This window comes from Carlito syrichta, unplaced genomic scaffold (assembly GCF_000164805.1).
Source record: "Carlito syrichta isolate Samal-C Ts95f unplaced genomic scaffold, Tarsius_syrichta-2.0.1 Scaffold305773, whole genome shotgun sequence".
Taxonomy (NCBI): domain Eukaryota; kingdom Metazoa; phylum Chordata; class Mammalia; order Primates; family Tarsiidae; genus Carlito; species Carlito syrichta.
Genome location: NW_007249869.1, coordinates 456,573 through 483,125, shown reverse-complemented (window position 1 = coordinate 483,125; position 26,553 = coordinate 456,573). Strand labels below are relative to the sequence as shown.

The window sequence follows — 26,553 nt, the reverse complement described above, 5'->3', positions numbered from 1 at the left end:
AAATTAACATTACATGATTTTATCTAAACCCAAGCAGCAACTTTAGTTTTTCATACAAGCAAATATGAGATGAAACTCTGTCAACTATAATCCTGCCAAAGTTGCCAATGTCTAGAAACAAACCCAATCATTCATCCCTAAATATTAACCTTAAACAATGAATTGTACAGATTGGGGGCCAACACAGATCCCATTAACTAGGCAATTCCTGACTTTCATTTTTAATCTGAGCTGCAATCAACATCACCTAGGCTTTCCAGGGCTGACATAGCACGACTCAAAGGGAAATAAAATCCATTCCACTATAGTTGTTATAAAAAATGTTAAGAAATACTTAAAATATGCTGACTTGCCATAGGTCAAAAATCATGGCGTGACCAGGCTCAGTGACTCACGTCTACAATCCCAGCACATTGGGAGGCCAAGGAGAGAGGATTGCCTGAGGCCAGGAATTTGAGACCAGTCCAGGAATTTGAGACCAGCCACATAGCAAGACCTAATTTTTACAATCTTTTTTAAATAAATAAACAGCCAGGCCTGGTGGCACATGCCTAGTCCCAGCTACTCCGGAGGTTGAGGTGGAAGGATAGCCTGAGCCCAGGAAGTCGAGGCTGTGGTAGCCATGATCATGCCACTGTACTCCAGCCTGGGCAACAAAGTGAGACCCCAATTAAAAAAAAAAATTATGGCCAAATGTACCATCTAATAATTCAACACTCCTCTATACTATTACTACCTATTATTATTTCTTATATGCTCTATAGCAGCGTTTCTCAATCAAGGAGGATTTTGCCCCTGACTCCCCAGGGGACATGTGACAACATCTGAAAACACATTTGACTGTCCAGTTGGGGAATGTGCTACTCTTTACAGTCAGAAAGAACAAAAGGGCAATTAGAGAATCATATTAACCCATTTTATTCTCTCCCTATAATCTCCAAGCCCAGTATTCCCCCTTGTCTCTTGAAATTTAATTTCCAAACTTATTCTTCCTTCTTACTTCTATTGCTAAGGCCCAATCACAGAGGATCTGGCTTGAATAAAATCTTTTATTCCTTGTTGTCAAAAGTTCAGTTTTCAGAGGGTTTACTCCTTTCATCAAACCATTTGTGGGTGACAATCCTATTATTCCCAAACTCAATATAAAATAAAACCACCCACGGTGCCATATGTCATCACCCTCTTAAGGAAGGTATTACACAAAACTCATGTCCATAAATTTAAATGTAGTTGTTTCTAGTAAATAGTTTCATTTATGATGACTTGATTGTATGTTGTCATCACATTAAACGAAATGGTGCTCTATCCTCCAAGGAACTCCTTCATACACAAATGTTCCATTTCTAGTAAATATGGGAGAAAGAGGAAAATATTTCTGATGTACATTGGCATAGTTTTTCCTTTTACTACTAGGTGTGTGAATCACATGAAATTCATCTTTGCAGACTGAAATTTACATCTCCACACTCCATAAGAGCAGCACAGCCCTCTTAAAGCTGTTAGGAAAGCATCATGATAGCAGACGCTGAACCAGCCCAGGAGAATCAGCCTCCCACCTCTCCCCAAGCCCAGCATCTTCTCACAACTCCCCGTGCTGCCCAGCAATCACACCCTCTCCCCCACACACACCCATTTTCTTTTCCTCTTTTCCTCACTTTCTAATAGAATGTATAGGTGCATTGTGAGGGCGAAATTTTCAATTCTTTATTAAAGAGTGGACTGCTAAACGCTCTGACAAGCTCTGCAGTAAAGAAAGTTGCATTACTATCTTTACCTCGGCACTTCCCAATCTTCCCGGGCAAGGTAGCACTCCTGCCATAAAAAGTCTATGAACAACTTCCTCAAGCAATGTTCCAGACACAATTTGAAAAACTGCTCTCTGAGCAACCACACGTTTTTCAGTTCTTGTCAGGAACTTATTATACCAAAATTCAGTAATTAAGATTGTCTGAAAGGGACTCAAAAACAACTTTTTTTTTTTTGAGTGGGAGTCTCACTCTGCCGCCCAGACTGGAGTGCGGTGGCCGCTCCCGGCCACCGCAGCCTCGCCCTGCTGGGCTCCGGCGATCCTTCCGCTCAGCCCTCCAAGTAGCTGGAATTACAGGCGCATGCTATCACGCCCGGCTGATTTTTTGATTTATTGTAGCGATGAGGTCTCGCCTGCCCAGGCGGGTCTCGAACCCGCGGGCTCAGGCAATCCACTTTCTAATAGAATGTATAGCCTCAGCCTCCCAAAGGCGCGGGATTACAGGCTGAGCCACCGAGCCTGGCTTCAAAAACAACTCTTTACTGATGGCATTCATTTTGTGTAGAGAAACTCTACTACCAGAGCCTAACACCAAGAAACCAGTAAAATTATTTAAATCTCTAGGTAGCTAACAGTTAAATGGCTGTAAAAAGTCTCCCAGATTCTGAAATTAATTTCTGTAGTAAATGTCCTTACCAAAAAAAGACATACATCAGGCCTATGAGTTACAGTGATATAAATTCACGATTAGTTGTGATAAATGGTGGAACTCGCGGCTTTTTGATGAATAACTCTCTGTCTTCATCAAATTCAAAGACCATAAACATGGATTCTAATAACTGTATTTATGACTAGTATTTTACAGACAAAAATCTAAAATCAATTAATATATTTCTAATTATTTTATTTCCTGTCCTCCCAAAGCATAAATCTATTCTGTTCTGTAATAAGAGCTTAGAGTGAAATATCAAATAGTCATCTTAACTTGCATGCTAAGCCTTCTATTGTCCACTGACGTGTCTTTGAACACTAAAAGCATATATGTTTTTCACCTTTTATATTATAGCTTTATTTAAGTAACTTAAAACATCAGAATGCAAAGCAATTAATATTAAAGAATATTCTAAATGCTCTTAATATTTTGAAAGCATATTCTGCAAAGGGCAGTGCTCAGTTGGAGTTACTTCCAGATAAATTATTTGAATGAGAAGCTATACATTTTGGGGTTGTCTACATGAGGAAAATTAGGAGAAATTATTTACTTTAAGAAAATCATCATGTATTTGCAGAAGCCAAAAAAAGAAAGAGTTAAAGAACAGGGTATATACCTTTCTTTTCACCCCAAATTATTTACTAAAACAAACAGAGCTTGGCAATTCTTCAACTTCCTGTAACGTATTTGAATAATCAATGGCTGTTCTGTAATGTGTTCATAATTAGGCATGCATATTTTCATATAATAATGGTGTTAAATAATACATCAGTGTTAGACAGGTGGAGTGGTTCATGCCTGTAATCCCAGCACTTTGAGAGGCTGAGGCAGGAGGACTGCTTGAGTCTAGGAGTTCAAGACCAGCCTGGGCAACATAACAAGAACTTGTCTCTACAAAAAAATTTAAAAATTAGCCGGGCACAGTGGCATGCACCTATAGTCCCAGCTACTTGGGAGACTAAGCTGGAAGGATCACCTGAGCCCAGGAGGTCAAGGCTGTAGTGAGCTGGGATCGCACACCTGCCCTCCAGTCTGGGAGACAGAGTGAGACCCCGAGTCAAATAAGAATAATATATAATAATCTCTTTGTGATAAGAACATATTTTCCTCTTTACAGTGTAGTCTTTATTTCTATCGGAGAGATTTGAAATCCCAAATCTACTCCTTTTATATATAGAAGGAAATCTGGAAAATGTGGTATCAATGAGAGATGTTAGAATCAAAATCTAGGAAAGAAACTTAAAAGAAAAAATATCTCCAAAAATAAAGTCTCTTGTCAACAGCACTGACTGAAGAAACTCTTTTGGAATTACTCTGGGATGTGAGAAATAATCCAGGGTAGGAAAAAGATGCTAAAATAATGCCAACATTTCCCTAGGGAGAAAAGTGCTTCCCACATGACCTTCATGGATTTGAGCTCCAAACAGCAGGAAAGGAGGAAGCTGGAAGGGCACACACTGCACCCAATCTAAATGGATATGTCAATACTTTGGTAAGATATTATCGTTCCAATTTAAAGAAAGCCTGTGTCTAAGCCACCCTGACATATGAATGACCCTACATTTTTTCAAACTCTTTGTAGACCCACAATAGGAATATGGAAATAAAAATATTAGATCTCGGTATGTTTAACCTACAAAGTCAGTGGCTACTATTGATGATAAAAATGTGTTTCAAAAGAGAAAAGAGGAAAAAGAGACTTTGAGCTCCCTAGGGGCAGAGACCACATGAATTCCTCTTTATAGTCAAACATGTACAAGAGGGGCTGGGAGAGATCAAACACAGAACAACCATCTGCTCTGTGAAAAATTCAAGGCACTATGACAAGTATAGATAAATCTGCGTGCATTTATACTCCGGTCACAATGCACCTCTTGTTTAATCTACGTACGGAAGTGAGGAATCTATTTTGGGAGGAATTGGTGGCCATTATTGCCACATCTATGTAACTCTCATCACATAATAAGGTGCTGACACTTGACAAAAAGCTGCATCATGATAGCCCGTCAATCACCATTCACAGCTGTTTTCTTTTCCACTCCCTTTGGGAAAGGTGATCACTTAAGAAACTGTGCTATTCCCTGCCAGTTGTAAAGTGACTAGTCAAGGTTTACAATTGGGTGACTGTAAATTTTCTCATGGTGCTACAGCGATTTGGCCAGCTGATTCTTCAGGGTCCTCTGTGGTTAGCAATACTAAGATGGATATTATTTCCTAATAGCCTCTTAGATCAAAGAGTTGACACATGGAGTAGTCACCAGAGACCTCAAAAATAAGACAATAATAATAAAAGTAATCTCACCATCTCTTTATGGCAGCATGGACATCATTCATCACCTTCACATGACATAAAAGTTTTGATTTTGGCTGGGCACAGTAGCTCATGCCTGCAATCCCAGCACTCTGGGAGGCCAAGGCGAGAGGACTGTTTGAGTCCAAGAGTTCAAGACCAACCTGGGCAACATAGCAAGACCTCATCTTCACAAAAAATTACAAAAAGTAGCTGGACATGGTAGCACTAGCTTAGAGTCCCCTTTACTCAGGAGCCTGAGCTAGAAGGATCACCTGAGCCCAGGAGGTCAAGGCTATGGTAAACCGTGAGCGTGCCACTACACTCCAACCTGGGTGATAGAGTGAGACCTCGATTCAAAAACATGCACACACACATACACATATATATATTCTTTTTTAAATTAAGTATTTTTTTAAAAGAGGTGATCTTTTCATCACAACCAGAAGTGTGGTTCATTCCTTTGTGATTTTACTCACAGACTTCTGTAATGGTCAACTTGCCAAACTTTCCATTTCTACTCTTCAGTCTCCAAAGAGGATTGAATATCATGCCACTCACTTGATCCTCTAATACCTTAGCCATCCTGAGTAACACAGCTTGCTTGTGTTTTGTTTGTTTTTTTTGAGTTGAAGTCTCACTCTGTCGCCCAAACTGGAGTGCAGTGGCAGGCTCCCGGCCACCGCAGCCTCAACCTACTGGGCTCCAACGATCCTTCCGCCTCAGCCTTCCAAGTAGCTGGAATTACAGGCACGCACTACCATGCCCAGCTAATTTTTTAATTTATCGTAGAGATGAGGTCTCGCCAAGTTGCCCAGGCGGGTCTCAAACCCATGGGCTCAGGCAATCCACTCACCTCAGCCTCCCAAAGCGCGGGATTACAGGCTGAGCCACCGAGCCCAGCCGGCTTGCTTGTGTTTGTGCCACAGAATACTCACTCAGTTAAGGGTTTGGATCAATAACTGGCTAGAATGGTGGACCTCTCACCACATCATGGCAACCAACAGCATAAAAGCGATGGATGAAAAATGTGAGCCTTCAGTACAAGGTTTCTCAGCCTTGGCACTGTTGGCATTTGGGGCCAGGTAATCCTGTGTTGTGGGGACTAATGTGTATGCTATAGGATGTCAAACAGCATCCCAGGCCTCTACCCACTAAATGTCAATTGGCCACTCAACCACCTTCAATGGTAACAACCAAAAACTGTGTCTAGACTTTGTCAAATGTCCTATAAAGAAGCAAAACAATCCCAAGTTGAAAACCACTTATCTAGCAAAATGGAAAATTATCCTAAGCAAGATTACCTGACCTGAAGATTCTAGAATGAGGCTTTATTTAAATTTAGCAGAGTGATTTTTAGGTACATGATGTAACCTTTCGGAGTTTCGCTATTTGCTCTCTTCCCTCTGACTATAATGGTTACCCTACATATCCACAGGGATCAGTCCCCCATTATATTCAGGTCTCAGCTCAAATATCAACTCATCAGAGAAGTCTTCCCAGGCTAAAGGAGCAGCATCTCACTCCTCTATATCACTCTCTAGGACACTATCTCACTATACTTTAATTTATGGCACTATGTGATGAGATTACATGTTACTTTGCATATGCTTCACTGTTCACCTATACCAGGTAAGAATGGGGCTTTATATGTTTTGTTCACTGTTGCAGTCCTAGTGTCTACAACTGAGCCTGCCACCTGGCCCATGCTTGATAAACACTCTTTCAATGAATAACTCAATGAATGAAGACTGGCGAAAGAAGACCTCGCACCTCCCATGACCATACTCTACTCACTATATGTCCCTAATTTTCTTAGCCAGAGACCCAGAATCTTGGCAAATACAAAGTTCAGAAAATATACTCTAGCTCAATTTCCCAAGTCCTCCAAAGGAAAGGGGTGACATCTAGGTGGGGCCTTCCTGAATTTCAGAAGTTTAATCTTAAATCAACATTTATAGTACTCAATAATATGTTAACTGCTCGTTCCTCTATAGCACTGGCATCCCCTGAAGAGTACTGTCCAACAGAACTTTCTGTAAGGACAGCAATAGTCTCTATCTGTGAAGTACACAAGGGCAGTCACTAGCCACCTATACCTACTGACAACTTGAAATTTGGCTAGTGTTACTGAAAAACTGAATCTTAAACTTTGTTTTATTTTAATTAATATATTTTAAATAGACAAGACCAGCGACTACAGAGTAGTTTTGAATGCTGTAAAGGACACCCAATTCGGGGAGCTTTATTATTTGATTTGCAATGATATCAGCTTTCTGAATTCAAATGTTCATTTCCAAAGTCAACACATTTCTTTCCTATAACTTCTCCATTTGTTAAGTGCCATGCTGTTACTTAGCCTTTAAGGCCTGAAAAAGATGCCAAGGGGAATAGCCACCATGAGTTATTTATTCAACATCCATTCCTTCTGCTATTTCTGAGATAAATCCTGATTGGTTTACACCAATCACACTAGTACCATTTCTCTTGCAAGTGATTGGTCTGAACATGATTATGTGATCAAAGTTGGCCAATAAAGTACAAGGGTTGATTCACCAGGGGTGCCTTGAAGAACATTTCACTTGCTTTTAATAGAGACAAGAAAAAGATAGTTTCCTTTCCTTCCTGGACTTTGTACCTTAGCATTTGACTTCTGGAAATCCATAAGACCACAGGGAAAGTAATTCTAAGGTCCAAGGCTACCCACTAAGGATGGAAAGTATAAACATGGAGTATACCTTAAAGATAGCAGAGTACAACTGTGCTACCTAGAGGTGCCTTGCCTCTGGGTAGCATATTTGTCCTTATGATTAGGCCAAGAGAATTAGGGAGTCTCCTCCAGAGGCTAAAACTGTTCCAAAAACAAATCCCTATATACAAACATTCTCCTAGAAATGACTTCTCTGGGAATTTAGGAGAAAAATTCTAGTAAAATTGCTAGCTATGATGTACTCATATAACAAAGGGAAGCAAAACTTTACTAGTTCTTTCTGGCACAGCAGGGACACAGCCCAATTGGCCTTGAGTGTTGAAACTTCCTTTTCACACCCTAGTGGATGGTGAGAGAAAAGATAGCTCATTAGGAGGTGGTGTAAGAATGTAAAAACCACAGGACCATCAAGAAGTGTCAAAATCACTCCCCAAGAGGAGAGTGTGGACTATGTATTAACAACTGTGAGAAGAAAATACCTCCCATTATCACAGTGAGCCCCAGAAGCAAAACACACTAAAATGGCTTCACTCATTTTTGCGGGTGCTAGTCAAAGAGCCTAGAAGAGCTTCATATTTCATTTTCCTGCTAAAATTTCTCAAAGACCAATCAATACTGACTGTACTAATGGCATGCAATGTGCTGCTAAAAGGAAGAACATTGTCCTAACACTTGGAACTAGGGGGAAGGGTGGGACTGAAAAAAAGTTCCAGGAGGAAAAGAGGCCAACAATAATTGGGGCAGAGCTACAAAATGATACTTTTGAGAGCAGCAAAATTTCATGCAGCTTCAAGAAAGAGCTTGTTTTCCTCCCAGGGAATGGCCTTCAACCTGTGAGAATGTGGATCAACATAAACAGGAAATCTGGATCAAGTGGCTCCCCAAGTCCAGGGAATACCTCAAGATTAACTCATTTCAAGAAGTGGGTTGCACAGCATTAACATATATCCTAAAACATCACTAAGTCAGCCATCACTCTCTGAAATTTCCTCAATCATGATAAGCAGAGGTGATATTTAAAACATATAATAAATCAGAGATAATCTATCGCAATAGATGGTGAAATATGGGTAAAGAGATCTACTGTAGGATTTCGGAGGTTCCAAAACATTGAAACAGTTTCCAGGGCAGTGATGGACGGGGAATTCGGGGAGTTTGGGCCAAAGATATACTTTAGGATTTTTTTTTTTTTTAAACAATCTGTCTGGCTATACCAGAACAAGAACTTACCATGAGCCATAGTTTTTTAATTAGGACACTATTTTCCTTAATCTTTAAACCCGTTCAAGGAAATTCTATATCCTTCGTAATTTTTCAAATCGTAGATATAGTTTGATTTTATGGCACACAATAAGAGGCTTTACAGTCCTGCCAAAATGGTGACATCTCCTACAGAAGACTCATTTTGCCATATTGGAAAGCCAGCTGTACTCCTGCCTGGATAAAATTTTTCTTTAAACTGGCCCACTTTTTATAAAATCTTAAACATAATTTAATAGGAAATATAACACATCGAAATGGAAAACTAAAATGGCTTGCCAGACATGAGGGGTACCAGGAAATAATGAAATCCATGAGATCAAATCCTAAGATACTCTCCCAGCTGAAGTCTCCCAGGTCAGTACTACCTCTGTTTGTTAAAAAGAAATATTAGCAAGTGATAGAGAAGTATCAAAGACCTATCAGTACCAAACTGTGAGTTTCTCCTTGATTAAAAAAGAAGAAAAACTCTAGAAGAAATACATTTATTATGTTAAAGTCAAATCTTTGTATCACAGTAGTCATTTCTCACATGATATAAAATTCCATTCAATACCACACTTGAGGAAAACATTACTATACACTATAAGAATAGTAATGAAAGGTGAGAATTTCTAAAGTTATTAGACAACATTTCTCAAGAAGGCAAAGGTTCTACATTATTTACATACCACCAGGTCTTTGTTACATAATAGAAAATGGGGCTTAAAGTAATACGGGTAAGTTTTAACAGCAAGGAAGAACAATCTAGAAAGTAACTACTCTTAATGCTGTTGATTCCTATCAGGGTCACTGGAGACTACTAGCTGAGAGCCAGAGGTGAGGATCATTTTAGGATCAGTCAATTAACCCCTAAAGACTAACATCACCATGTCATACTCAAAGAACACACCAGGTAGACTGACCACAATGGGGCCATATAGTTATGCCGTAAGGCTTTTTTTTGTGCAGGTATACAATTGCACTTAGCTTTGTGACTGAGTTAGTTACTGCACATAAATAAACAAATAGAAAACTCAGTCTTTAAACATATATCAGATACTTATTCCCAGCTATATACTGGCAGTAATAAAAGTTCAGAATTCAGCGACGTATCTCTTCCCTACTTTCTTCTTATTGCCATCCACACCACTGATGAGCATCAAGAGAAGTGGCAAGATAAGAAATAAGAGTTCAACTCACCTTAATAATTTAAACAAGGGAAATTCTGGCCATTAAAGTATTACTCAGCAGGATACACACAAACAATACATTATTTGCCAAACAAAATTCCACATAATGTAGATTAACAACACCCAGAGGAAAAGATAGAAGGTTCCTCTGTTTTATATCATCAGAAATTGGACTTTATGAACCCAAACAGATACAATAAATGAGTTTATTTTGTTAGGTTAGAAAGATGGGTAACCTTTAAGCAAATCACACAGCACATGCAAATGACTGCACTCCAATTATTTAATACACACGTATTCGGCTAGGTGCATTTTTCTGTGGAAGCTCTGAATTAATCATGTCCTTCCACCCACCCACTTACTCTTCTCCCCAAGAAACTAGTTTCAAAGAAGAGAACAGCATCCTTTCAAATTTATGACTAGGAAAAAAGATGTTTGACTTTGATCCATCATAGATAGGAAAAATATATATTTATATATAACTCTCTGTATACCTTGTGTTAACCCACTGAATTTATAGATTAATGAATATTAGGATTTATGTCATGTCAAAATAAATATTGACCTTATCTCTAGCTGGGTCAATATTTACTGCTTTGCTCAATAAATCTTGATGTTCATTTTCAAACTAAGTCAATATCAGTTCATTAATTTCTGCATGGTTCATATCAGCATTTTATAAAATTTGAACTGCCAGTGAGAATGTTTCATCTAAAAAAAATTTAGATACAGTCAATTAAAGAGACAAAAAAGCTTTTGCTTTCCTTTTGGTTTCACTTTTAGGTTTTTCTTTTCCTTCCCTCCCCTCAAAATTGATACAAAGAAAACTGTCTAAATTTAATATAATTTAACCATCCATTACAAAATCAAAGGTTCTTTTTCAAAAATATTATGGATATACTGTTATAATAAACTGAAATATTCTAGATCTACTACTATAAAATATTAAAATAGTATATAAATATAAAAAGGCAATATCCCTCATTTCTCAGTGATAACCAGAATTAACTTTTGTGTGTAATGTCCAGATTTCTCAGCTTTATTCATTAGTGGGACTATAATACTCATTATGTGAATATATCTTATAGCTCATCCTACTTCATTTTGGTGAATGTTTGGGTAAGCATTTTATTGTAAGGATGTATTATAATTACCCAAGTCCCTGCTGATCATCATTTAGTCTGTTAAACACAATGCTACTAAGGAGGCATGCACATGTTTCTAAAAGACAAATTTCTAGGAGTGCTGGATGAAACTTTATCGATATCTAACATTTTCACAGCTATTGCCAGAGCCCTCCAAAAAAGCTCCATCAACTCAGACCATTCACAGACAATTTGAAACCCTAAGTTCCAGGCCTCCGTGTACCCATTTTTAAATGCACCATCATAACACCAATTGAAATTGTTAGCCTTGATATGTATCACTTGATACCAACACAGCACTAATATTTCATCTTTCTAACGGATTTTTCCAAAAGTCACAAGCACCCTAGCAAATGTATTCATGTCCTCTCATAATATACGTTAGTGTCCTTTCATTTTACAAACACTTGTGAAACCATCTGCAGAAAGAAAATGCCAAGAAACTTTAGAACTCAGGTGGCAAGGAGTAGAATACACTTATTTTTTTAAAAAGTATCTCTAGGTTGAGAGAACAATTTCTTTCAAACAATGGAGAGAAAAAAAGTCAAAACCAGGCAAGTATTGAAAAATGCTCAAGGTACCTTAAGCATATGGCAACACATTTTTCTCTTTTAGACATAAAGCTCTGATTAGTGTGTGACCATATGTGTTTTTTCTCACACTATCTATGCTTGCAACCACACATCAACTATAAAAGAAAAAGAGTACCTGTAGGAAGAAACAGTTTATTCTACAATTTGTTTCCTACCTTGAGGGCTTCCTATCCAAAAACATTTATGTAGTAACAGAGAAATACAAAGATTAATTACAGACAAAGGTTCTGCTCAAAAAACATGCAGTCTAAAGGGCCTGAGAAATGTGGCCCAAACACTACTACATCTTAATGGGTTCTAGTCCAAATTCTTTATCTTTGCAACCAACCTACCAAGCCTCTTCTCATTTACTCATTTTAAATTGAAGGCAATGCCATCTTCAATCATCTTGGGGACAGTCCTAGATAAGTCGTTTTGCTTTCTCCTCCATGTACAAATGATAATGAATTCTCATGGGCTCTTTCCTTTTGTCTCTCAAATCCCCAGTGACACAGCCTCATCATTTTTCATCCTACCTCTTCCTCCCTCTAACCAATCCTTAGCCCGACAACCAGTGGTCTTAAATATCAGACTAACTGTAGACCAAATCCAGCATGAAACCCTTTAATGACTATCCCCCACAGAGAGAAGTTCTATGTGGGTATTGAAGTTAGACCACGGAGGGGCATTAACTTTCTCCATCCTACCATATGCTCTAGACCTTCTGAGCTGCTTCCAGTTCTCTGGTCACTGCCTGATCATTTCCTGCTCAAGGCAGTTGCATGCCCTGGCAAATAGCTGCCCATCTTTAAAGACTGGGCTCTAATGACAGCAATTCTGTGAAAAGTTTCTCTGACCCTTCCCATGATAGCACAACATCTGGCATACAGTTGTTGAGCAATTAATAAGTGACCAATTAATAAGTACAGTGAATAAATAAATAAAGAACTTCTACTTAAAAACTGTAAATAGGAGCTGGGCATGGTATCTCACGTCTGTAATCCCAGCACTTTGGGAGGCAGAGGTGAGAGGATTCCTTGAGCCCAGGGGTTCGAGACCAGCCTGCGTGACATGGTGAGACTTCATCTCTACAGTAAATCAAAAAATTAGCTGGGTGTAGTGGTGTGTACCTGTGGTTCCAGCTACTTAGAGGCGGAAGGACCACCTGAGCCCAGCAGGTTGAGGCTATGGTGGCCATGAGCATGCCACTGCACTCCAGCCTGGGGGAAAGAGTGAGACTTCCATTAAAAAAAAAACTAGCCAGGCTCGGTGGCTCAGCCTGTAATCCCGCGCATTTGGGAGGCCGAGGTGAGTGAATTGCCTGAGCCCGCAAGTTCAAGACCCGCCTGGGCAACTTGACGAGCCCTCATCTCTACAATAAATCAAAAATTAGCCGGGCGTGGTAGCGCACGCCTATAGTTCCAGCTCCTTGGAAGGCTGAGGCAGAAGGATCCCCGGAGCCCAGCAGGTCGGGGCTGCGGTGGCCAGGAGTGTCCACTGCACTCCAGTATGGGTGACAGAGTGAGACTCCAGTTCAAAAAAAAAATAAAAATAAATTTAAAATTTTTAAAAACTATAAATAGGGATGTGCAGAAAAGACAAGGGGGAAAAAAGTCAGGGTTAGATGGGAAAGTTAACAGAAAAAGCATCAAAAGGCAGAGGTAGCCTTTAAGCTGGCATGTAGGAGGATAAATCTCAAGAATGATCCTTCCCAGTAGGTGTGGTTCCATCAGATCAGAAGGTTGCTATTGTAAAGAGAACGTCTCTAGAAAAATGATTCCTTTAAGAGACTTTGTAGGAGGCTTTAGGAGAGGCAAATAATATGACAATATTAACATTAAAATTTGAGATCCTACAGTGCCTTCCCCATTCTCCTAATGATAAAAACACACTTCTGCAGGCATGTATATTTTGCTTTATCCTGTACAGACATTCTTAAAAATAGGCATGGAAATGTAATTTTAGGAATTTAATTAATATCTCAAGTTCACCAGGGGAGCTAGTTACTTAAAGGGATCCAACAGTGAAACCTTTGCAAATCACCCACTAATTTATCTGAATTTCATGGCAGGACCCCCTTTAGTGAGTTCCCAAGCACAGATTCTGGCATGAGTTAATTTATCCATCTATCCACTTGCCCACTTGAAAAATATGCACAAAACGAGATACACTGGCACACTACAGGAGAAACAAGGATTTATAAAGTGATAATCCTTGTCCTCCGGGATTCTACATTTAGCTGGAGAAATGAGGCACATGTCTACACACATATACACAATGTTTATATGAGGAGGGTAGTGGGAGAGTGTATAATTAAAAGCCAAATGAGTAATACTCCACTCCAGGGTGGAAGCCAAAGTGCTTACATATGCTACCTCTGATCCTTAAAGCCATCCTGCTAGGCATGTGCTTTTATCGTTATTTTACACTTGAGCAAGTCATCAAAGCCCAGGACAGTTTGAAAGAATTTTGAATGTCCCCTGGCCAAGGCAGGAATGCTTCTTAGAATAATCCTGTTTGACCTTCACACAGCACATTGCCAGATCCTTCTTACAAGGAACTGTGGTTATCGTGTGTTTCAATTTTGGATTCCTCTAACAATGAGATATGTCCCTCTGTAATGATTCTTAGAATCTCTTTCTACACAGAAGACACATGACAGAGATTATTTAAAAATGAAGAAAATCACAAAAAATAAGTTTAAAAAAAAGATGGAGGAGGAAGAGAAACCACAGACTGTTTTTCTCCATGCCTTTGAGAGGAAAGAGAGAAAACAGATAGCATTATTAAAATGCCTCAAATTTCCACTTGAACTTGTTCCAGATTTGTTTTTCATTTCCCTTCCCACAATGATGACCTACCTAGCATGTATCACTCTTTGTGTAATCATTAGAGAAGTTCTGGGCAAACTCCAAAATTCATGAGCTGTCATCATCTCAAGCTAACACAGAAAAATATCTACATCTTAGTTGAGTAATACTGATAGAAAATAAATTGTTTTAATATTTCCAATGAAATACTCTTAAAAACTATTGCATTTTTTCCCAATATAATTCTACACGTGACACATAGAGTCTACTATGTTGGTATAAGAAAAAAGAAATCCAAAGATATAAAGCAATCTTGAAAACATTGCTATTATTCAGAGTTAACGATAATATCTAACATCTATGTTCCAACTCATACCTTGTATGGGTGATGTTTTCACATTGAATCTAGATACTATTAACCCTTTTTATAGTAGATGATATTAAAAACCAGAGAGATAGCCTCTGTCTTCAGATGACCACAATCAGACTAGAACACATATCTCCAGGTTCCTCAATAAAGAATTTTCCTTCTTTTTTTTTTTTTGAGTTGAAGTATCTCACTCTGTCACCCTGACTGGAGTGCAGTGATACGCTTACTGCCACCACAGCCTTGATCTGCTGGGCTCAGGTGATCCTTCCACCTTAGCCTTCTAAGTAGCTAGAACTACAGGCACACACCAACACGCCTGACTAATTTCTTTTTTTTGATAGAGATGAGTTGCCCAGGTTGGTCTCAAACCTGTGAGCTCAGACAACCCTTTCACCTCGGCCTCCCAAAGCGCTGGGATTATAAGTGTGAGCCACCACGCTTGGCAATAAAGAGTTTTCTATGCTAAAGTTGAAAGTATTACCAAAAGCATTGGATAATAAGCATACAAAAGTTTAACATTTCAAATATGAGTAGAGTGTCTGCATTTTCCAAGGTGATACAATGAAATTGAAATCAACTGAGCTAGTCCTAAAGTAGTAGGAAGTGAAAAGTTATCTTAATACTCATGAAAGTTATCTCAATACTCATGACAATATCCTAAAAAACATGCTATCCACAGCTAGAAAACTTATGCACTCCTTATGTGACATGACTATCCTTAGTGACTGAGGAAAAATGCCATCAGAATAGCAAGGTCAGCATTGTTCACCAAACTCCACCCAAACCAAAGGCAACATAAGGAGCAGGACACAGTCACCCAGAGCAGCCAACATCCACTTACCTCCCCCCTCCATCTCCTGCAACACAACCCACTACTCTTATCTTCACTCCTCCCAAGTCATTTCCAAAAGCAGAATCACCAGAAACACTATGAATGCTAACTAGAAGACTCAGTGAGGCTATTCCAGCTTAAGGGAAATTCAAAGGGGAAAAAAAATTGTGCTAATGTCTGAAACAATTCTGTCTATCAGTCAGACTAACATCTGCTCAAAAACCTAGACTATATTAATGTAAGCAGGAGTTGGCAAACTTTTTCTGTAAAGAGCCAGATAGTAATAGTCCAGGCTTTTTGCTCAAAAGGTCTCTGTCACAACTACTCAATTATGCAGTTGTAGCATGAAAACAGCTGTAGACAATATGCAACATGACGGGTATGGCTGTGTCCCAATAAAACTTTATTTACATAAAACAGGCAGCAGTTTCTAGTATGCCAAACTCTCAACTCAAGGATAGTTTGTTTGACCCTCATTCTCAAAGCCCAAATGGGAAGCCCTTGTGAATTATGGCTGATAAACTCTAACTTGCTCAGCTCTCAGGATTATCTAGTAATCACCCACTGTCAATCACGACTACCCACCAAGAATTCTCAAAACAACATCAACAGCAGCAAAAAGTAATAATGGTGTACAAAAATGCAAGAAGTAATATTAACTGCTTACTTTATACCAGAGACTATGTGAAAGTTTCACAAACATCATCTCACTTCATCCTCATGACACTCTATGAGGAAAGTGCTATTAATTATTCCCATTTCACAGATGGGGAAACTGAAGTTCCAACCAATTAAATGCCCTTCCAATCTCATAAAGAAATTAATTGGCAAAACTTAGATTTGAACCATGGTCTATTTATACGACTTCAAAATTCACTCATCACACCCCTAAAGCACCAATGGCATTATTTCAATAGGAGGAGCTAAGACAAATCAGAGAATTAGAAGCATGAGATTAAAATCTAAACCATTAAACCAATCTTTCAAGAATGACCTGTTTCACCTTTGCTAAACCACCTCCCACAGGAAAAACAAGTCTTCTTCTGTCAGTCCCACATTTCAAGCAACGTTTATATTCCAAAGAATATACTTGTAGCTAATAGTCCCACATCTGGATTGCTATGGTTTTAGGGTATTGGCCTGAAATACAAAATGTAACAGGCCCCAACTTTTATTCCTTCCTGTCCTTTCTTTATGCACTGGTCAAATGCTAAGGAATGTCTCTGAGGAACCACAAGTCGTCACATGGGAACCAATACTGCACTACTTAGGCATGAGGCAACCACTTTCAGTAACAACTGCTTCAAGCATAACAAGTGTGTGTCACCAATTAATATCTGTTTATTCTGTTCTTCTCTTACTCTTATTTTCTCTATTACACCTAGCAAATGATTACACTGGTTCTTCCAAACTACATCGTTCTGAGGAATCCCTAATCTGACCGCCCTATCTGAATCCCAGAAAAAGAAATCAACCAGAACAAGGGTTGACAGGGAGCCACCTGTTTTTACACAGCCTGCAAAGGAAGAATGGTTTTTATATTTTTTAATGGATGAGAGGGAAAAAAAAAAAATCAAAGGAAGAATGATGTTTCCTGATACATGAAAATTACAAATTTCAAATTCCAGTTTTCATAAATAATATTTTATCAGAACACAGCCAGTCTGCCCATACTTGTCTATGTATTGTAGTTGCTTTTATGCTACAATGACTACAAAGAGTTAAGAAGCTTCAACAAAGACCACGTGATCTGAAAAACGTAAGATGTTTATTATCTGAAACTTTTCAGAAAAAGTGTGCCAACCCCTGAAATTGAACTATTAGTCCTTCCACTGATAGAAGTGGTCCCCAAGTCCAGACATACTGCATTCCAGAAATACAAAATAGAGACTCCATAAATTCACTAAAGCTAAGGACATCAACAATTGCCCCATCACAAAGATGGCACCACTTATGGCCATTCTTAACTAATTAATGGGAAAAGTTTTAGGCCTTTCATTTCTTCACTGCCATTTGCAACTGGAGATGCTAATGGGATATAACTTCCCATTTCCTGACTATCAGCATTATTATTCTAAATTGATGAACTGTAAATAGCAGGCCACTTTATGCCTCCTCCTGACTGATATCGGAGCCACAGAGTACAAAAAGATAAATTTTCTTTGGGTTTCTTGGCAAGAAGCTATATATATGTAATTCTGGCTCTCATCTTCCAATTTCCTTCATTTATCAGAAATGGCGACAAAAAGGTTCTAATTAGATAATTCTAATCACAAGGAACTGGGTGTGATGGAAGACTTCAGAATCACTATCTGTTCATTGCAAAACAAAACAGATAGGCTATTCTCCCTGTAGGAGCAGGAGATTTATCAATAGACAAAAGGATGCAAAAAGCCAATAGATAAGGTGTAATTAAAGATCAGACCTATAAATTTTACACTGACATAAATTTAACAAGATTTGCAGGGAGGAATTCAGGATTTAAACCAGAGCATCATTATAAAAAGGATAACTTTCGGTTCTATATGCAACAACATTGCATAATGCATAGATTTATTATTAAGACTAATATTCCATGCCTCCAAGCTCTTTCATACAAGGAATTTGAATTATTCAGTGCCAAAGTAATTTCCAAAGTGGTCTATCTTCCTCAAGCATTCCTCCTTAATTAGCTTTAATACATTTTCCATGCATTTTTTTCGGCATCAAAATCTTTTTTCAGAAACAACAAACTACCTATCGTATTTTTGGCAGTTGTGGGAAACATAATCCAGAAAGTACTGTACATAATTTAGGTCTTCATTTTTTTTCCCCTTAAAATATAAGAAAATTTTTTCCAATGTAATCAACAACATAATTACAACAATGTTCTCTCTCCACCGGCTCAAAGGGCAAAAGTAAAAATAAAAATGAAAAGAACTGCAGATTACCATAAAGTGAGGGCTAAAATATATTCAAACAACAAGATCTGATTTAAAAATAAAGTTGCATTTCTTGGATTACAGCCTAATAGACCATTTTGATATCTGATGTGTATAATATTTAGCAGACATTTAGCAGCTCAAGACTAGACATACATTTTCTGCTTTCTGAAATCACAGCCACTGAAAAGACAGAAAAGAAAAAGCTGTGTCTTTCAGAAAATTACAAGTTTGGTACAATAACTCATTAACAAATACAAAGTTCAGAAATAAATGCAAATTGAGGAGAAAAAAACAGGTTGAGAAAACAGGTGGGAGATATAAAGTACTTGTAACCTTGAGGAAAAAGAGGCTTGATTCATTCAACTTTCAGGTGAATTTCAACTACACAAGATTTGAACAACTAGAACTCAGGCGTGAAAGTGATTTAGAAGTGTGTTTTCGAGAGAGTTTAATGGGACGTTAACTGGCCTTTGTGATCCAATCGCAACAACTGAACTTACCAGAGTAGGCCCAGTACGGGTCGCCTGAAGCCTTGCGCCTGCGGATTTGCACTGTGCTGCCGTGTCTGTTCTCATGCAAGGCCCCAACGTAACCTTCTGTCAACGCTGAAAGAGAAAGAGAACCACTGTGAGACAAAGTCATCAGCCCAAAGGACGCAGAAAGGGCATCAAGCAAACACAGCCAGGTGACTTCACAGAACCACAGACGTTGGGAATGACTGAATAGAACCAACTTACTTCACGAAAAGAAAAGTAACCATAGGGTAGTCTAGACAAATTATCATGATGACTACTAGAATAAACAATTGCTTAAAATGAGCTTTTACATTGCACAAGTAGTGCTACTATACTAAGCACTTCATATACATCACCTCATTTGCTCTGCAAAAACACCACCAGGAAATAGATATAACAGTCCCAATAACAGGACTGCAGACTGAAACTTCAATAAGTGAAATAACTTTAACTTGCCCTGTCATACAACTGGTAGACCTGAAATCTGAGATTTGGTTCCAACCATAAGCTTATGTCCTAGGTATAAAGACCCTCCAGCCTCATTTGATCTTCATAGAGCTAGGGGTCATTCTATCTGTTTTACAGATGGAGAAAGTAACCAGGTCACACAGGCAAGCATGCAGCAAATCAGAAAAATGAAAATACATATCCCTGTATCAAAGCCAGGGCCTCTGTCATCCAAGTGAAGCACAATTCAAAGGCTGGGAGACTCCTGGAGATTAGAACCTGTGTTCCGCAACATTCTGGTCATTGTCACCTATAGTACCTGAGGATATGAGACAAGAAACCCTCCAAAGCCAACATGCTCAGAAAGGAACCACTCCTTAATGATGCATATGTGAAATCTCAAAACAAATCCAACCTACAAAGTAAAAGCAAAAATATTCTATCCCATTATGGAGAGCTTCCATCTGCCTGCCATAGTGTTCAAAGACCTCTCTTTCCAGCCACTTCATAGATGCAAATTTCTTTTGTTGTGAACCCACACCTGAATACACTAATGTGTATGAAGACAAATATCACAGGTGCCCAGAATCCAAAATGAAATGGAATTATACTCAAACAATATATCCTAGCTGACCATGTTAATATTTAAAGGCACTCAAACAAAATCAAGTATGCTTTCAAAGAGGAAAAAAAAAGGTTTGGGAAACTGAACACTTTTTTTTTTTTTTTTAAAGGGTCTCGCTCTGTCACCCAGGTTGGAGTGCAGTGGCAGGATCATAGCTCACTGCAGCTTAGAGCTCCTGGTTTTAACCAATCCTCCCATCCCAGTCTCCCAAGTAGGTGGAACTACAGGCACACACTATCACACCCAGCTAATTTTTTGTGTGTGTGTGTAAAGACAGGGGTCTTTTTGTTGCCTAGACTGGCCTGAACTCCTGGGCTCAAGCGATCCTTCCAGCTCAGCCTCTAGAGTAGCTAGTTAGGACTAAAGGCGTACACCACTGTGCAGTTGTATAGAAGACCTTTTTTTTTTTGGATTTGGAGTCTCACTCTGTTGACCAGGTTGGAATGCAGTGAAACACTCATAGCCACCACAGCCTCAACCTACTGGGCTCAAGTGATCCCTCCACCTTAGCCTTCCTAGTAGCTGGAACCACAGGCATGTGCCCCCATACCGGGCTGATTTTTTTTTTTTTTTTAATTTATTGTAGAGATGAGGTCTCACCATGTTGTTCAGGCTGGTCTGAAACCCTAGAGCTCAGGTAATCCTCTCGCCTCTGCCTCCCAAAGTGCTGAAAACTAGTGAACCACCACGCCTGGCTGAAAACTATTTTTCATATCTGTTTACTATGCTTCAAAAAAGTATTCCTGGGTGTGAGGGCAATCTGGTTGTGGCTGTTGCCCCATGGATCACCAGGGTAGATTCAGCTCATGTGGATGGCTAGGCAGGTATCCCCTTACCTCCCTCACTGTTCCACGTGCATCCCTCTCAAAGCTGCAAACTCAAAGAGGATAACTAACCCCACTGGAGGAGGACCATTCTTCAATTCTCCAAATGACCTCTCATGGTCCCAAAAATTATTCCCAAATAATCCTTCCAGCCAGGCTCGGTGGCTCAGCCTGTAATCCCGTGCCTTTGGGAGGCTGAGGCGAGTGGATTGCCTGAGCCCGCGGGTTCGAGACCCGCCTGGGCAGCGAGACCTCATCTCTGCAATAAATCAAAAAATCAGCCAGGCGTGGTAGCACCTGTAAGTCCGGCTACTCAGAAGGCTGAGGCGGAAGGATCGCCGGAGCCCAGCAGATCGAGGCTGCGGTGGCCGGAAGCGGCCACCGCACTCCAGTCTGGGCGACAGAGTGAGACTCCAACTCAGAAAAAATAATAATAATAAAATAATCCTTCCACTTTCTACCAAGTCAATGAGTAAAACAGTGTTGACTATGTGAGTAATTAATGTGGCTTCCATTAAGGTATGTGTTTGAGCCTGTTTCATTGTGTGTAAAATGAAGCTAAAAGTGCCAACCTCATAGGATTAAGAAGATAACACAAGTCATGTGAGCAGAGCATCTAACTTAGGGGTATTTAGTGCTTTTGAAGTGCCTGACAACATAGTGGAAGTTTATTGAAAAGGCTGTTTTTGTAATAATCATACTCATTCCACCTAGTTATAAGTCATGGTTTAGATAACTACCCCCTGTCACCACCACCACTGCCAGCTCTAGGGATGGGTCTTGCCTGCCTTAAGTCAGTCAATCACTGTAAACCAATCTCTTGGACCTAGCAACATATTTGGGTATGGGCACACTGGCCCATCAGAGAGATTCTTCTCTCTTCCTGAAGGTATCATGCACCGGAAGCCTCAGAGGAATGGTTGAAGACCAAGTAAGGGATCCACAGAGGATCTCAAAAATGGAATCAAGCCAGAAGGGGCAAAAATCTATAGATTAATCCTGTTGACAAAACTTAAACACTAAAAAAGACTGATTTGAAGCTAGCCCTATCTGAGGCTCTATAGTTACATGAACCAATTACCTGTTAAAGTACATTTTTCTGTCTATTGTATTAAAAAGATTCCCAAATGACACCAATGGTACCCTTTAAACCATAATTTGAATTCTTGGTGATCAATTTCTCCCTCCATAAAAGCCCATTGTAGGACTAGAGTTCTGACTCTCAACCTTGGGTTACTTTAAAACAGAACCAATTAACAAACAATAACAAGCTCAATGCCTTGGACCTCACCCCAGGCACATATATACATGACACTGTGGTGATGAGACCTGAGTTGAGCTGTAGACTGCCTGTCCTGTCTAAAGGTAACTCAACTGAGACAAAGCACATGTAGTAATGCTGTATACAGACCAAGTGAGAAGAGGTAACAGAAGCGACAGGGCCATCCGAAGGAAGAGGTTAAACTTGTCTTCCTCACACCCTCCTAAAGTATTGAAGTACAGTGTGGGTTTTACACAGCAAGGTCAGAATGAGCAGGTAAATGTGCTTCTGAAGGGCATGCTGAACGGCGTATGAAGGGCTCTGAGCTCCCTGGAAAAAATGCAGCACACACATTCCTGCATCACTATCAACCTACCACCCACAATAAAGCTCGATGTATTCATAAACAGTGAGTAAAATAAATGAATCAATGAATACAGGAATGATAGAAAGGCTGACAGGGTCTGTGTTCTGGCAGGTCGTAGTAGGCAAAGTAGGTATATCAATCTGTATGAATGTGGAGGTACCTGTTAACATAAGCCACGGAAAAAAACATCACCTTCTCCCTCCCTGCCTGTCTTTCTAGCCACTGCTCGCCTATCAGAAACAGTAAACACTTAAAATATGAAGTATGCTGGGCTCGGTGGCTCAGCCTGTAATCCCACGCCTTTGGGAGGCTGAGGTGAGTGGATTGCCTGAGCTCGTGGGTTCGAGACCTGCCTGGGCAGGCGAGACTTCATCTCTACAATAAATCAAAAAATTAGCCGGGCGTGGTAGCGCGCACCTGTAGTTCCAGCAGCTCGGAAGGCTGAGGTAGAAGGATCACCTGAGCCTAGCAAGTCAAGGCTGAAATGGCCATGAGCATGCCACTGCACTCCAGCCTGGGTGACAGAGTGAGACTCCAACTCAAAAAAAAAAAAAAGAAGTAGGAAGAGAACGATCCTGAGTAACTGATAAACAGTTCTTTAGAGAGGCAACTCAGAAATGAACAGGGCAGGAAATGACTCTTTAACTCTGACACCAGATTTCAATAGATAAACTACTCATTAAAGGTTTAAATTATTAGTTTAAAGGTTTAAATATTTAGTTTTCCCTTTCATTCAATCTACGTCAGTAACGCGTGATTTCTTTCCCCCCCAAACAAGAGCATAATAAAATACAGTCATGTGCCACATGATGTTTCGGCCAACGACAGACCATATATAGAACAGTAGTCCCATAAGATTATGCCATATTTTCACTGTACCTTTTCTATGTTTAGATATCTTGCCATTGTGTTACAATTGCCTACAGTATTCAGGACAATAACATACTGTGCAGGTTTCAAGCCATACAGCCTGAGTGTGTAGTCGGCGAAGATCTAGATTTGTTTAAGTACACTCTATGAAGTTTACACAACAATATCGCCTAATGATGCTTTACTGTATTGCTAGCATTTTCATAATCTAAAAGAAAATATTTTAAGTCCCCTCCTCAAATATATTTTAATCTATAATGAGGTGATTTTATTTTTATAAAACAACTTTGAAAACTATTATTTGACCAGCAAACATGTATATACAGTATATTCAGCAACTTAATATTATATTGGCAAGGAACAGTGATCTGCAAACAGAAACAGTCTATGGCTCCCAAGTAAAGATACAGAGTCAGCACACCAAAATTCAATCAATTTTAATACTCTTTGTACTCTTCTAAGCTCAAACAGCCAACCAACAGCAACGGCGGCATGGCAATGATATGGTATGGCTATGAATCATGTTATTGATTTTCAATATCTTCTGTGCAGAAAATTAAATTATGCAAATGAATGCCTTTACAGAGCCTCACCTTAATGTGAAATTGCATACCTGCTTATGTCAGCAACTTAATTACACAATTAAAAATGGAGCATGCTTATGAAAATATGTAGTTTCACTCTTCAGAATAGACAATGAGTATAAATCTGCCTATAGTTATCATGTGAATGACAAGAGGGAGAACATGGTGCTATACAAACATATATTCTACCACATGCTACTACACCAAGCCCACTATGGTTTATGGAGCTGAAAGCATTTGTTAGCAGAAAGCTTAGGAGGGCTTTTAGTCCTGTTGTAACACTGCAAGTAATTGGAATACAGGAGGAAGCCCAGCAGCATACATTGTACACTGCTGCATACTTCTCCTCAAGAGGTCACCTGTAGTGCCACTTTAACCAACATATACATGCACACTGATAGGTGGACAAATTTAATATCAAATTTAAGCAGTCTTCAAGGATCTGGATAGTATAATAATGAAATGAATTTATAAAGAAAGACTCCAACTACTCCTGTCATACGGGAAAATTTGAGTCTCTCAATTTTGACAAGATGAAAGTGGAGATTTCAAAACCAATAGTATTAACTAGCCAATGATGCTTACATCTCACTCAGCAGGAGGAATCTTAAGTCAAGGTGGTTGCTAGGCAGAGAGCTAAATGAGTGACAGGTATTTTCATCAGGGAGTTTTCATAAACTCTGTCTCCTTTCAGAACTTCTACTGAGCCTACCTCATTTTCAGCCTGAAGCGAAAAAGATAAAAATGTTTCCAGACCCAAAGGCCCAATCCTTCGCTATAAAAATATCCTAAGAGTTACCCGCCACTGAAGATATCAACAAAACTGTTTCCTATGTGCATGATTTAATTTCCCAGAACTACCGGACATAGTGTATAAGAATAAATGTTTTTATTCTGGGAATATAAAAGCAGATGTGTAGCCCATCTGCCTTAACTGTATCTTCAGGAGGATTCTGTGTAATCCTTACTCTCAGTGTTTCACAGAAATTTTGACTTGAAGGGGAAAAAAAAGTCTTTCAAGCTGTGTTAACTCTTCTGTGTTAATTTGCAGGCTAAACATTTTTCATACAAAAAGTCCAGCTCCTCTGAACACCACAATTAAATAGCATTCTAGACATAGATGTCTTTTTTCAAGTTTACTGTCAGGGAGAATAAAGGGTCACAGAGTCTACACAAGATAAGAATAAACGTTGTTATATATCAGTAAAGAACATCTCTACTCCAAAATTGCAAATGAGTGAGTTGAAATTACAGAGTACAGCTAATGTCTTGCTTTTTTTTAGTAAGGTGGTCCATTTACATATGCATTTGTATACTTGAATGTGAATGGAAGTCTGAGGTATCCACCAAAAAAGGAAGACACATGGCCACACAAGATTCCAAAATAACCATGGCATTACTCCATAACATTGGTTCATCTTACCATATGACACCAACAATATCCACGTGATCTCGGCTATGTCATAATCTCCTACAGGGAAAAGTGACTATATGGCAAAGGTTACATAGAGGTGAAACTAGAGTAAGTTTATGATGAGAGCATCCCAAAGTTCCATCTACAATGTAGCTGCACATCTTGTAATCAAAGCAAAATAGTGTAGTAATACATGATGGTATTTCTACTTAACTATATGTCCAATTCTTGACCATTCCAAAGGTCTTAGAAGCCTGGGAGGACAGTTTAGTTTCCATCCAAAATTAAAAACATCAGAAAAAGAAATTCCGGTTCCCTGGTGCCAAAATGAAAATTAGTTAGGATGATGGATGGATGGATGGATGGATCTCATACACAGAGTCCTAGTTCTTCTGCCAAAGTTACTGCCAAAAAATGTAAGCCCACTAAAAATAAGCAACAGGCACTCACTTTTCCTAATCTAAAATGCAGATTTCCAGAACTGTAGACAAGCAGTTAAGCAAGCTGTTTATATCTATTATAACTTCTCATACAACAAACAAATTAAAGATCCCTCAAGGATGGCAAAATCTCCATCGAGCACAATTTTCTCCAAATTTTAAAGAGCATTTAAGAACATTAAATCCCACACAAAAGTCTAAAATGAAGAAAACTTTATCTTTTTTATGCCTACAATGGGCAAAAGTATCAAATCATAGTTAAAAGTAATTAAATATTCTGATCAGTCTCTCATTTCCTTTGTGCCTGTATTTCAATTAATTGTAGTAAAATGTACTTCGTGAGTGTCCCAAAAAGTAGAATCAAGAAGTATGTTCCTTTGTAACTACTGCATTATAAATGGTCCCTCTAGTTATTTGTGATACTGAGCTAACCTCAAATATAATAGATTATATTACAGTAGATTACCTATTTTATCATATTCAAATGTACTTATTGTCCCAACTACAAAAATTTTTTTTCATCATTTAAAGGGATAAAGAGACCTAATATAGAGCCATAATTTTTTTAAGCAAAATAAATTACTAAAACTCAGAGGCAATTCAACAGAAAAGAGAAATCACACAGCAATGTATCCTTGGGGAATAAGAAATACAAAACAGCC

General features: G+C 39.0%; 1 protein-coding gene across 1 annotated transcript in view; it reads right to left on the bottom strand.

The window, feature by feature from the left end:
- The window catches only part of LOC103264935 (receptor-type tyrosine-protein phosphatase gamma-like), a 713,831-nt gene that overhangs the window by 512,058 nt on the left and 175,220 nt on the right, over nt 1-26,553 (bottom strand). Inside the window, 1 exon segment of the mRNA XM_008062632.2 lies at nt 19,045-19,149. Within this exon segment, the coding sequence (XP_008060823.2) occupies nt 19,045-19,149 (105 nt within the window).